The 14,920-nt window shown below is 29.9% G+C and overlaps 1 protein-coding gene across 10 annotated transcripts in view; it reads right to left on the reverse strand.

Annotated features, from left to right (window-relative positions):
• Positions 1 to 14,920, reverse strand: part of LOC142323550 (uncharacterized) — a 316,556-nt gene that overhangs the window by 51,125 nt on the left and 250,511 nt on the right. For 5 of the 10 annotated variants that reach the window (XR_012756124.1, XR_012756123.1, XM_075363333.1 and 2 more), the window contains exons 21-25: positions 11,792 to 11,938; positions 3,350 to 3,446; positions 2,886 to 2,964; positions 1,371 to 1,441; positions 245 to 328 (exon numbers count right to left, since the gene is read on the reverse strand). Coding sequence is in view for 8 of the 10 variants with exons in the window: in XM_075363333.1 (XP_075219448.1) it covers positions 294 to 328; positions 1,371 to 1,441; positions 2,886 to 2,964; positions 3,350 to 3,446; positions 11,792 to 11,938 (429 nt within the window). In the remaining 2 variants the exon portion in view is untranslated. The remainder of the gene's footprint in view (positions 1 to 244; positions 329 to 1,370; positions 1,442 to 2,885; positions 2,965 to 3,349; positions 3,447 to 11,791; positions 11,939 to 14,920) is intronic. The other 5 variants (XM_075363336.1, XM_075363328.1, XM_075363329.1 and 2 more) reach the window with 1 other exon arrangement.

The raw sequence follows: 14,920 nt of genomic DNA on the forward strand, positions 1-14,920 counted from the left end.
TAATATTAATTAATCATCATTAAAATTGTATGCTAATTAAAAACAGAAATAAACACCTCCTGTTAGAATAGTAAATACTATACAACCAAAAACTATTATTAACAAAAATTACTATAGATAATTTTAGCAAAGCTATTAACATCAATTAATAAAACTAACTTGTATCATTTTGAAATTAAGTTTATTTTGCATTTTCACCGATTAAAATTATGTATTTTAAATAATTTAGATACAAGCTACTTACATACTGCTGGCTGGTTGATGTACGTACGGTTCGCACATATACCACATTGTTATGGTGTTACAGTGCTCATTAGGTATCCTGGAACTGACAGAAATAATAAATTATACAAAAACCAGAAAAGTGAAAAATTTAATTTATAAATAATAGTTTAATGTAAAAGTAAATAAAAAAGAAAAGCCATTTGTAATTTTTTTTTTTTTATTACTCTAACCATATTAATCGGCTTTTAGACAAAATTCTTAATATGTAGTTCTTAATATAACAATACACTTGACTTTTGTTTTACTTATACATATATTTATTTTAGGCTTCTATTTTGCTTTATTTAGATATCACTTATTTTATTTTTTAAGTATAACAAAAGTTAGGTTATGTGATGTTAAAAGTTACAGTTTACAAAGAATATTAAAAAAATATAGTGGAAGACAGTTAAGTTACACAATTAAATTGCAAAATACTAGTAATCAATAACAACTGTTAATGTATGGGTAAAATTTAAAACGTTCAATAAATTAAAATTTAGCTACAGTGCAATAGTAGGAAATTATGAAGTTAGAACAACACATATATTCACATAAAAATATTCATCTCTATCAAAACATGAATAATACGAAAAACAGAATGGGGAAAGAACAGATGCCTTTAGAATTTGGTGTTACAGGAAGATGTTGGGAATAAGTGACTTAATAAAATTCAAAATGAAGAGGTCTTAAAGATGAACAGGAGAGGATTAAAAAACCCACCTGTGAAAAATAACTCTATAAAACTTTCTGCCACAAATTGCATCAATTTTTTATAGAAGCAAACTAGTTCGGTGGGCCATGTATTAGGAAATCAAGGTTAAGTTTATTTGATAATAGAGGAGAAACGTAGATAGTAAAAAGTATAGAGAAAGACAACAATTGTAACACAACAGATAACTGAGAATGTACGCTATAGCAAATATGTTGAGGATTTTATTACCATCAAAAAGAAAGGATTGAAAAGTAGACATCAAACCAGTCAACTGACTGATGATTAAAAAAAGCAGATAGTTATGTTATGTCCAGGAATAAATAATTAAACATACTTTGTCACATTTACTCTGAGTAAACTTCAAACTTCACTTTTGTTTTTTTTAATTTACCTGTGGAGGGTTGCACTGTAAAGGGTGTTGGCTGTTGAGATGCCATTATCATTGGTCTACCACTGTTCGGTCTGTAACAGAAAGCAAATATCCTAACCTTTGAATCAATGAAAGAGAACAGATACACTAATACTAGAATAAACATGATTTAAATACCCACAGTCTTAATCACATAGGTAACAGTTAAAGTATTGTAAAATCAGTATGCTATGAACTCAGGTGATATGCTAAATACCAGCTAACCACTTGAATAACAATCATGTCAGCATTATTTTATTAACATTAAATTAGAATTATTAGCAACAGAAAAACAATAAATTATGTTATTAAATGGAGAATACATTCATTCGACCATACAGTAAAAATATAATTTTAATATAATATTACAACAAATGACAAATATTTAATAAAATCTTGTGTATCTAACAGTGAAAGGATTTTAAAATTGAGAGCTCAATAAAAAATTGTTTCCTACAGACTAGAGGCAATGCATATAATGCTTTTTCTCTTGATAGAAGGGTACATTGCATATGTCATCTGTCCCATTCTTTCTTATGGGTGTTAATAGATGTACAGCATCTGAAGTACAAGTTGCAACAACCAGAGTTGCTTTCTCTAATTGAAATGGTGTTTATCATATGGCCAATTCCTGAGGTGAACAAAGTGAAAGTTGAAAATTTCCTGCATTTTGATCAGCCTGGTCTGCAAGTGCACAAAAGTACGTTTGTCTATAGGAAAAAAGCACTAGGAAACCACTTCATTCTTTACTTTCTTTAGTAAGCCAGTCACACAATGTTTATTATGCTGAGAATGGCTATGCCAATTTCATAAATATAGCTCATGTCAGGTTGCTTACAATCTTTTTAGTTCTTATCAAATAAATATATACCAACAGATTGATTGCTTGGTCTACAAGTTGCAACTTTAATAAGGCTTCATCAATTCATTCTATTTCATTGACTATTGGTAATAACATAGCAGATTATTTTATATTTTAATTGGTAAAGCATAATCTAACTATTCTTTCATAATTTTGATAGCTTCTGTAATTACATTTAAAAACATTGATTCTTTCAAAATTAATTAATGAAAATTAATGAATTAATAAAATGAAAAACCTGTGGGTTTTTCCAAGAGCTCAGGTTTTTGTCTAGGGAGTTTAAAAAAACCCCTAACAGAACCAGTCACTGAAAGTGATACTAGATACAGCCCACTCTTAAGAAAGGTCAAAATCTTACTTGTATCAAGGATTTATCTACCTATTACTCAAAATCCTTCACACCAAAGAACACCAGCACAATCCTGCCCTTTGTAGTAAAAATGAATCTGCTTTCAGAAAAACAAAGTTATAAAGTTACTATTCAACTCAGCAATGATTGTCATCTTACTAAAGGCATTGGTATAACTGTGATTTTCATACACATTTAAGTTAATACTACACATCTCATAAATAAAGATTTTTTTGTTGTAAATTTCAGTAGTTCTTGATTTCTAGGAGGTGGACACTTTATTTACCTTTGTTTTCGAATATGATGATTTGGAGCAGGCTTATTTCCACTGGCAGACAAACTAAAGGGCATTCGACTCGTATTTCCTACAACAAGAATAATGAAATAATTTTTAAAAAAAAGCTAGCAAAAATATAAATAATACAAACACACTCGTTATATTTTAAAAATTTATGGCTACCATTACTTGGTAATAAACACTTATAAAAATATAACTTACCATTTTTTGACATATACTACTTGAACAACACTTTTATTAAACTAACAGTTATTTTTAATCATAAATTATATAATAATTTGCAATTTTAATCTATACGATTGTAAGTGATACAAGATTTCTTTTAATCAGTTCTTGGTAATTTCACTACTTAACAGGTTAGTTCTGACATTATATACAAGTCACATTTGAAGAAAATGCCTTATATAATCAACATATGTATTAAATTTTCATACTGACAATAAATAATCTACCTGGCATGACACGAAGGCCAAACATAGGTATATGTGCATTCAAATCACTTCTGTCCTTCATTCCAGAGGAAGTTCGAGTACCTGGATTTCGACCCATCTGAAAAACAACCACTTATTTTAAATAGACGTCCTAAACTTCTGACTTAAAAACTATTAACAGAATGAACAGACTGCAGATACTCTGTCAATAATTTGGTTTACAACTTCAAACAACAAGTAAAATAAATAAAATTAATTTACAGTGATATAGTTAATTGAAAATGTTTGAAAATACATTAAATTAATGTAATAAACATAATGTAAACTCAAAATGTTCCTAAATAATTAAAAATTCTGCTTTCTAAAAATTTATATGTAAATATTAATTTCTATTGGACTAGCAAATTACAATTTATTGCAAGCATAACCTTAGAAGAAAATCAAATATCGGCTTTGGAATAGATATTTCAGTAGTAAAGTGATTATGCTGACGGAGATGACTGCTGAAGCATGAATTCTATAAAAGTCAATGGCAAATAAAAATATGATCGGATACAGGCATACAGCCATTCAAGAACACTTATCCATTCCAGAAAAAGGTGGAAGATTATGGTAATATCCTCTGCAACTGAATGAAATGAGGATAAGAAGAAGCCAAATAAGTTAACCCAATCAAAATTTTATCAGTTTCAATTTAAAGAAATTAATAATATAGTACCTCTGTGTAGAAGAGTGGGTTCCATTACTGTTTAGTACCATGTAATGTACCGGGTTCGAATCCCGGTCAGGCATGGCATTTTTCACACACGCTATAAATCATTCATCTCATCCTCTGTACAGTAATGCTTAACTGCGGCCCCGGAGGTTTAAAAAAAAAAAAAAGGACCATGTAATTACTTTACTTATTACTATAAAAATGCATTATTGCTTCAGATCTAACTTATTCATTTAATTACACTGGTAAACAGTATATCAGTAGCACAAACCAAAATGATAAGGTTTCTTGTAATTTGAATATCAACCATTAAAAAAATTCCAGTATGTCATATTTTTATGTTACTGTACCATTATTTAGCACCCTCTACCATAATTTAGTATTTTCACTATACCGCAGTAGGCAACTCTGCAGATTAATGGTGGGATACTGGAATATAGGTTTTTTTTTTAAGTACAGTTTACTTTCAAAATTTCAAGTTATCACTGCAGATATTGTAAAAATTCCCTAGATAAATCTTGTTATGTTTGTGGATGTTTTGTGTATGGACCTTTCCAGTTCAGTCAATGAAAGGCAACTGAAACTCTATGCCATTTGCTGTCCTTATGACATGAAATGAGTCTACCAATTATTTTGATGGCAGCTACTTTTATATCCTATGAACAAACGGTATTAAAAAACAAAAAAAAAACATAAAATTGAATATGTGAATGTGCCATTTGCAATTAGAACAGTTACTCATGGTGAAAGCTTACCGATACCAACTCCACTACTGAGGTGAGATAATATTAACATCTCAGAATTTAGTGACAGTGATGATACACAAACTGATGAAAATGTAGATCTTTCTGAGAACACATATAATCCTCAGATTTCCAGTGAACCCAATCTTATCTGTCAAAATAAATTGAATGATTTAGTGTACAACTTGGGCCTATCAAACAGCAGGCTGAACTTCTCGGCTTTAGACTGAAAGAGTGGAATCTATCGCCAAATGGAACAAGTATTACTTCTTTCAGAAAAGAAATGCTGCTTTTCAATGTTTTATAAAATGGAGGATTCTTTTACTGGTATGTTTTGACAATGTGGATTGACTGAACTAGTACTCCATAAATCTACAGAATGGCATCTTTTTATTAATTCATCCAAATATAACCTAAAAGCAGTTTTACTCAATAATGGAAATAAGAAGCCATCTACACCAGTTGCTTATTCAATTTCGGTTAAAGAAACATACGATAACTAGGTTAGCATTCTGAATGCAATTAAATCAATCAGTTTAATTGGCAAGTTTATGAGGATTTGAAAGTCATAACTACATTAACCAACCGTCAAGGTAGGTTCACAAAATACTGCTTTTTTTATGTTATGGGATAGCAGAGTAACACCACACAGTATTTCACAGAAAAAAACCTGGTCAAAGAGAACTTCTTTTGAACCAAGTGAACAAAATGTACTTTACAATTCTACAAAAATGAGAATATCAACAATCAAAATTTACAATTGCAGACTCAGTTTATGGCTCATCATTCTTTCTAACAACAAGCTTCCACGGAATACACATAATTATTGGGACAATTTCCTTCTAATCTCATTAGAAATTGCATAGCCTACCCTCAAAAAGATCTTTGACATCAAAAATCAAATTTTTAATTAAAATAAACAAGCAAACAAAAAATATAATAAATCAAATATTGGGATTTTTTTGAAGTTTTTTTAATATTTGATCATAGTCCTTTTTTTTTGTGCAGGTGTTACTTTTATTTATACTATGTTTCACATCAAGTTATAATTATCAAAACTTGTTTAATAGCTATGGAGAAAGAAGGTGAAGGTTTTGAACATTTAAGAGAACTTCCACTATTAAGTTAAGCCAAATAAAAGAGGTCACTATGTATTAAAAAAAGGTAAAGCACTAAAATATTCTTGGAAATTTATAAGTTTTTTTACTATATAAATTAAAATAGAAAATGTAAAATTTAAACTACAAAATGGATTCTAATTTGGAAAAGAGTTCAAAAAATTGTAAAACCTTACAGACAATAAGCAATCAAAATCAATAAGTTATGATTCAAAAAAGCTATCCACTATTGTATTGAGATGTTTTCCTAGTGCACTTCATTTGTCTGAAATTGTTTCTTAAATCACCAAGTCAGTGGAATGTTTCTTCAGTAATGTCAAATCTAAATTCTATAAATTTGGACCAAAGATACAAAATTTCATCTGCATCTTTCCACGAAGTCTTTCTTTCTTGGTGGCTATATTTTCATTTAATTTGGAATCACTACTGTTTTGTAAGTAATGAATCATTCATTAGAATTCAGTCACTACTTTTCTGTCTATATCTACAGATTCACCTAGATTAACTTCTGAGAATGAGCAATCATGTTGTAGATATCTTGATTGAAGCTATTGAGATAAAGCCAAGCTTTCTTCAGTATGATCACTGTCATCTGGAAATTTTGCCAAGTCTTGTTTTTCTAAACAAGTTATGTATTGTAATTTGTTCCATTTTTCAAGGATTATGAAAAAGAAGTGAATTAAGTAGAATATTTTGAAGTGAATGTCTCAAGTCAAATTTTTCATTTGTTCAACTAAATTTAAAACTAAAAATTAACAGAAATTACAGATGAAACTTCTAATAACTCCTTGACCCATCAGTTAAAATGCAGATTTAGAGTTCAACAACACAAATACTAATTTTATATCTGTTAAGTTGAGAAACTGAAGAGCGACTGGACAGTTGTCAATTAAAAGAAAAATCTTTATTTTTTTTCTCCATCTAATTGCCTAATTTCTTTTTCAATAATACTGGATGTCATCCATACCTTTTTAGTTAAGTAATTAATGGAAAGATGTTTCACATTTTAATAACACCTGGGATTTTAACATTTGTCTATTTTAAGTAGCTTTCATTTGTTGCTGCTAGTCATGTTAGTGGATAATAAAATAGTAAATCTATTTTTAACAAACATATTATTAATTTCAAATTGTAATGTTTAATCAGGGGTTAAATTATAAAAGATACTTACTTCATAAATATTATTGTTAATGTCTCTTGTCTCTTTTTAAATCCAGCCACACACTTCTGTACTATTTTTTTATAATTCACTTATTTAATATTATTTGTTTTTAAAGTAGTCCATCCATCCATTGTTACATAAAGAGTTTTTGTAATCTAACTGTACAGCAAAACTTTCAGCCTGAACTTTTAACACTGTTCTACTAATTAGCACATCATGGCAATGTTTGCATTCTATACAATGGAATAAGAGCTATATCAATGCCTTTTTTCACATTTTTTTGAAGTTTTTTTACAATTTGTCTTATCATTTTTTAACAATACTAATATAAAGTTCAGCTTTTACCAAGTTTTAGGTGTAGCTGGTGGTGACAACTGCATTTTTTTTGTTGACACCAATACGTTGAAGAATCTTTTTCCTACTCGCATATTATTTAAACTTTTTCATAAACAGATAAAATTTTACTAATTAATATTTTAAAGACAATGAACTACTATAACCCGTTAGATATGATACTTGCATACTTGCATACCACAGTAGATAAATTAAATGGAAATATACTGAATGGTATTAATCCAAGTTAACCAAAGTAAAACGCTACAGGACTGAGTGCCCACTGTACTATGCAATAACAAAAAAGGTTGAATCAATATGCAGTAAAGAGAGAAGCGAAATCTTAATACATCACGCATTAGTAGTCACTGAAACTTGTTTGTCGTAGGAAGTGTTGGTCAACGTGTCTTTATAACTGTCTCAGCTCATATGCATAGTTTTCGTTTGTCTGTCTGTTTGGGTTTGCTTGCTACTGTAAAGAAGGGTGTTCTTATTCTTTTCTTATAATGATTTTTCTGTGTTTAGTTTTTATACAATTAGGTTTAGTTTTTATTCAGTTTGGTTAGTTGTTTTTATACTCTTTCTGTTCTTTTTTTTTAAATGTCAAAAAGAAATTAAAAAAAAAAAATTGTCATTAAATTAAATAATTAATAAGGCTCATAATGAAAATAGACGAGGGAAAAAAGAAGAAAATTGTGATCGCATCAGAATTTGGTATACCACCCAACACACTAACACCGATTTACAAAAACCATGAAAAAATTCTGAAAGAGCATAGCCTTCGTAACTCAGGCGTTATCAAATGGGTAAAGTCTGTCAAGTATCCTAATGTTGAAAAAAGCATTTTTGAGCGGTTTAAAAACAGTCGCGATTAAAATTTACCTATCAGTGGACCAATCTTAGGTAAAAAAGCAAGTAATTTGTGAGACAGTTCTATTGTATAGATTTCAAAGCTAGTGCAGGATGGCTAATAAATTAAAAAATTGGCATTGAATAATTTTTAAAAATGTTTGTGGTGAACGTGCCAGTGCAAATGAAGTTTTTAATACGTGGATAAACAATACGCTAAAAGAAATTGAGTACATACAATGAACTGGACATTTTTAACACTGACGAAACTACACCGTTTTACAAATATTTACCTGACAACATTTTAACTTTTAAAAGTGATAAATGCCATGGTGGGAAATGAAGTAAAGACCACGTCAAAGTTCTTTTAGATGCGAACATGTCGGGGACAGAAAAAGAAACCTCTTAATTGGTAAATCGAGAAAACCACCTTGTTTCACTAACATTAAATCTTTGCCTATTCAGTTTAAAGCCAATAGAAAATCGTGGGTTACTAGTGAAATTTTCGAAAAATGGTAATACAAATTGGATCATTATTACTCAAAAAATAGAAAAATTTTTCTATTTATTGACAACTGCCCGGCACATCCAAAATTGTTTCCACAGGAATTGTTATTGACAAAATGCGTTTTCTTTTCACCAAATTTTACCACAGTAATTTGTTTTAATCATGAACATTATATTCGACTGTACTATTAAAGAGGCTTATAAAATATAAATCAATATTTTAATCCTCAATCAATCTTATAATGCAATTATAGTAATAAACTAAAGGCTGTTATAAGATATGACAACAAGTTAAATAATTTTAAGTTCAGTACAGCCAGTTTTTACAACATGAAAGTAAAATATAAGCAAATTATAAGTCTGCAAATAATAAAAATGGTTTACAATTATGGTTATTTTTATTGAATAAAATAAATAAGTTGTGTATTAAAACATAAATATATATTAATCAACACCAATTTTGCAACAATTTTAGCATTTAATAATTACATGGCATATCCATAAAGTAAGGGCTGTTTGGTCATTAAAAAGAATTAACTTGTGAGAAAAGGTTTTTTCTCATAACAGCAGTCTTGAGTTCCTTTTCGTTTTCAAACTGCTGTCCACCAAGACAATTTTTCAAATGTGAGAGGAAGTAGACACTAGATGCAAGGTCAGGACTATATGGAGGGTGGTCAAAAAGTTCCTAACGAAAATCCTGAATCTTCTAAGTTAAGGCATCAGTGTGAGGATGCGCGTTGTCGTCGTAAAGGAGGATTACGCTGGATTACAGTTTCCTGCGTTGTTGATTTTGGATTGCACGTCTCAGTTTGGTAAGCATTTCACAGTACATGTCAGCTGCAATTGCTGTTTCATGAAATCATCAAAATACGCCCTTTTCATCCCAAAAAATGGTAGCCAACATTTTTCGACTCGAGTACAGAGATTGCTTAAACTTTTTCACTTTTAGGGAACTTGAATGGCGTCACTGCATTGACTATTGTTTAGATCCTATGTTGTGTAAGATATCCATGTCTCATCGCCTGTAGCAATGTGGGAAAACAAATCATTTCCATCTTGTTGACAACAGTCCAAAAATACTTGTCCACTGCACATTCTTTGCTCTTTGTGTTGGACAGTGAACATTTTGGGTAACCACCTTGCACACAATTTGTGATATCCAAGCTTTTCTGTGACAATCATGTGGATAGAGGTACATCTAACATGTGGAAATTCATCAGCCAGAGTACTAATTGTATATCGCCGACCACATTGCAATTTTCAGTTCATTTGTTCAACGATTTTGTCGGTCTGAATACTGGGCCTGCACCACTCCACTCTTTGTCATGCACATTTGTACGGTCATTTTTAAAATCTCAATACCATTATCTAACCTTTCCTTCACTCATTACTGTAGGTCCATACACTAGGTACAACTCCAGATGAAATTCAGCAGTTGAAAATCCTTTTGAAAAAAAATCATATCACAGCATGCACTTCACAACTGGCAAGATTGTCGTGGACATTGCGATCTGCATTCACCGGTAAGCAAACGCCTACTGAATCAAAACAACTGCAGTGGCTTCGTAAATAGCCGATATATGGCCCTGCATGTGTGAAACTGTGTTCAGACCCACTAATATTTATATATAAGCTGACAGCCCTTACTTTATGAATATACCTCATAAAAAAAAAAATTGGGAAATAAGCTTCTTGAGAAAAGAGTATACCTTGCTTTGGCTTCAATAGCAATGGAAAAAAATATTTATAAAAATACTGCAACCAAAACTTTCTTTCAAACACTAACAACCCAGTCAAAAAAATATCATTGTATCTGGGTATTTTTTTACACTATTTAATATGTACTTTGTGTATTTATATATATAAAATATGTATATTTTAATATAATTTACTTTTATTTTTTAGATAATACCCCCTACATGATAGAGTAACAAGTTGGAGTATTATCATTTCTTCAGCAAAATTGCTCCTTAGGAATAAAAACTCAATTAACCATTGGTACTGAGATTCAAGAGATGTCTCAGGGAAAATATTTTGATGACTTTTTTCTTCGAGGCTTACTTTAACCTACAAAATAAATGGTTCTATGACTCATAAGAGATCAACAAAGCTATATTTGTGAATAATCCCGTGGGTTTAAGTTGGTGGAAAATAAACTATAATTTTATGGGGCTTAACTCACTTCCTAAGCAAAGAACACTGTTACTTCATGAAAGGGCTATTTTTGAGTTCAATAAAATGTCTAAAAAAATAAATAAATAAAAATATATATAAAATGTGGCAATAACATATATGTCCAGTATTTCTAACTAAAAGACATTAAGCAATAAGCGACATACATTTGTGTAAATAAAAACAAGCAGAAAACTTAAGCCAGAGTCCAAGAATGGCTGAACTTATCCTCTCTATGCTGAGTTCAATAAGGTAAAAAGAAATAATTATTACATAAATATCTAAACAGTTTCCTAGTAACAATAAAGTTGTAACATTTCTAACAAGATGAATGACACTATAGTTACATTAGTTCTAACAACAAAGAACACAAGTACAGTTTTTAATATAATTTAAACTGCTTTGAAAAAAATCATTTAATCAACCAATAGTTAAAACTAACCACCTTACAATGAGCTAAAATAAAAATGTCGTCAAATATCTAAAAAATATTCTTCATCAAATAATATTTTTAATTTTTTGTACTAATACATGACAAAAGACATGTCTTTCATAATCCTTAAAAAAAAGATGCAGTTTTATTAGAAATTACGTCAAACTCAGAGAATGAACTATTCATAAATAGTTCTTCAGCTTCTCTTTTCAATTTTATTGTGTCAGATGGCTAGTTGAATTACATAATGGAACATGTACTGTGACAATATAAATATATCTAAATTTAATAACTTTAACAAATTACCAGTAATAATATAAAGAAAAAATAAACGATTTCCTATGGAAGTTATCTTTATTTATGTAAGATAACCTTCAGTGGAAATAAATGACTGCCTAGTAAATTAAAAAAAACTAGCTTAAACTACCTACCTGATGAATGTTAGGAGGTCGAAAGATTGGTGGTAACGTTAGTGGAGGTTGTGGTGGATTTGAAGAATTAGGATAGTGAGACTGATAACATCCTCCAACACCCACACCATAGCCATTACTGTACACTGCATACTGGGTACATAAACTCTAAACAACATTTAAAAAAAAGACTCGTAACTAAATATTCAGTTTGTCAATCTATCTTCTATATCTTAATAACAAGAAAATTGTAATATAAAGTTCGTTCAATAAGTTCCCAAACCTTTTATTATAACTTTTTCAGACACACCTGTAAATGAGTGAGCCTTACCTATTTCAAGTCCCCTCCTGCGGTGATGCACTAATCCCAATGCGACTGCCTCTCCTGTTAGGCCTCTGGCCTCTTGTGCATAGACCTATCTGCAAATTTTTTGTTCTATCTTGAATTATTTCAGATTGTCATCCTTTTAAAGAGGATCTCAGTTTGGAAAATAAAAAAGGTCTACTGAAGGCAGGTACAGCAAGCAGGGAGGCTGAGGAGCCACAGCTGCCTTTGCTTGGGCCACAAAGTCACAGAGTGATTTATGAACCAGCAATCACACATGATAAAGGTCACATATGTGTTATCACGATAAACCTCGAATGCAGGTCATCATGCAAGATGATTATCATCCTTAATCAGTTAAACCATTTATAGCAGCACCCATGGATCATGCAGTGATCAGCATAATCCTATTTCATTTGTCACAGTAAATGTTTTCCAAAGATTTAAGCAAAATTTAATATTGATTCATTGCTAAGGGACATCAGCTACATTGAACAAGGCAAAACAAATTCTACAAGCATTTGAGCAGGCAGTTGTACCTAAAGTAATCAGCACAGTAGAATGATGCAACCACAGGCATTATAGTCACAAAGAATGCCACTAAACGTTGTACCACCAGACAATGTTACGATTTCATGTTGATGCATTATTTAAAAAGTTTGGATCTTTTTAAACAGACCTCATACTTCAAAGAGTTAAAAAAAAACCATTACAATTACCTTAAACTAGATGAAAATAATAATGTTTAACGAAATAGCAGAACAACATATTGCTATTAATATAACAATTATATTATTAGAAATACTTACAAAATCGTGCAACGATAAAGAGTGATATGATTAAAACTGTTAATGAATGTTGTTTCAGTATTTGCTCAAAACACTTTCATCTACCCATTGGTGGTAGGGCTTATATTGTCAAGTCAGTCAATCCTGGTGCAGATATTACTTTTGCACAATTAAAACTTTTTATTATTATATACTGTAATTATAATATATACAGTAAATAAATAATTATTATTCATGTTTGGTTTAACCAGGCATTGGTTTAATCTTGCATCCAAAACATGTAGCTTTGTAAAAACAATATTACCTTTGGTCAGTAGTTAATGATGGTTTACTGTTTTTGATGATAGCATTGAAGAAGCTATAAATAATTGATATTTCCCTTTCGTGGAATTTACTTCAAGCTATTTTTGTAGTTATAATGTTTACTGTGATGCACTTTCAGAAAATACTTACTGACAAGATGTTGACCACAAAAGAAACATTTCGATCCCTTAAAAAATAAAAATAAGGTTTCCATATTATAATAAATATGCCTACACATAATATACCCCTCAAATATACACATAATATAATATAACTACTCCTGGGCAAAATTAAAAGTATGAAATGAGATGGTTCTGCAATACCTGTATCACAGGACATATTATCTAGAAAAAAAGGTAGGAAGTAATAAAAATGCTGATTGTTAAAGTCATGTTTAACAAATTGATTTCCAGAGGCCAATGAACTATGATATACAATTTCCATTTGGCTGGGTTATTACATAGTATAAGTATTTTTTTCAAACTACAGAAATACTGCCTGAACAAAATTGAAAAGCACAAGTTAGTAAGCATTAAAAGCTGACAAAATTAGTTGACAGTATCCTCATTCCACAATCAACCAGATTTTCTGAGGGCAAATTCCTTACATTATTTTATGTAACAATTTCTGTAAAATATTATTCTAAGAGCAATATATCAACATTTTCCTTTATCGTAAAGAAAATGTTAATAAAATGACTCCTGTTTTAAGTATAAGGAGGAAATATGCTTCCGAATTACATTTTAAACTTTACATCGCTTTCTTCATCTGCTTAATTAAAATTTTTTTTTAATTTATACCTATCCATTCCTTGCTTTCAGCATGATGAAATTTCCATATAGTCCAATGTTAAAGTCAGCTCAACCACGGATCTGATGGTCAAAAAGTCAAATTCTATGCTAAAAACCTGAAGTATAAGTAAACCCTAAGGGTTCTTTTATTATTTTTGCTCATTTTTCATTCATAATTAATGAAATAATTATTTTCGAAATAAATACACATATAATTATGTATGCAACATCAAGAAGCTTTTGTAGAGCAATACTCCCACTTTTTATTACTGTTAGCAAGCAATGTATTATGGCAGTTAAATTACATAAAACTGCATTTATCTGGTTGAAATATTCATAGAATTTCCCAGTCTAAATGAAACAAATATCTCATTTTCATTATTTGGATAAGAAAAGTGTGCAATAATCATCATCATTTGCATCATAATTAAGTGGGATATAATAAAAACTAATTAAATAAAAATATTATTAAACTACATTTAGGAATGTCTACTGGGTAAAAAAACTAAATTTACTAATATAAAATGAATGTCTTTTTTTTATTGTAAAGAAATTAGACCCTACATATAAATCCATATAAAAAAAAGACAAGATTAGAAAAGATTTATCAAATTTTGCCAAACACTTTACGGAATTTTTAATTTTTGAATGACAACAACACCCAGATTCTACTAATCATTTATTGTTACCATATACAAATTTTTTGTATGCATCCTTGGCTTATTCAAGGTTGATGTTTACTTTTTATGCCCTGTCATCAATATTCAATATCTACGCTAAATCTTTTAAAATATTAATTATAATTTATTAATCTATCTGGTACAACTACATCTCTATTTAAATTTTACCAACTAGCTGCATCATCAACTGGTCCTAAACTTTTATCTCTGTTCTTAAAAAATTCTCTCTTACGCACTTGTCTTGATTTTTGTACTTATTCAAT

The sequence above is a fragment of the Lycorma delicatula genome, chromosome 4 (genome assembly GCF_047948215.1).
Source record: "Lycorma delicatula isolate Av1 chromosome 4, ASM4794821v1, whole genome shotgun sequence".
NCBI lineage: Eukaryota > Metazoa > Arthropoda > Insecta > Hemiptera > Fulgoridae > Lycorma > Lycorma delicatula.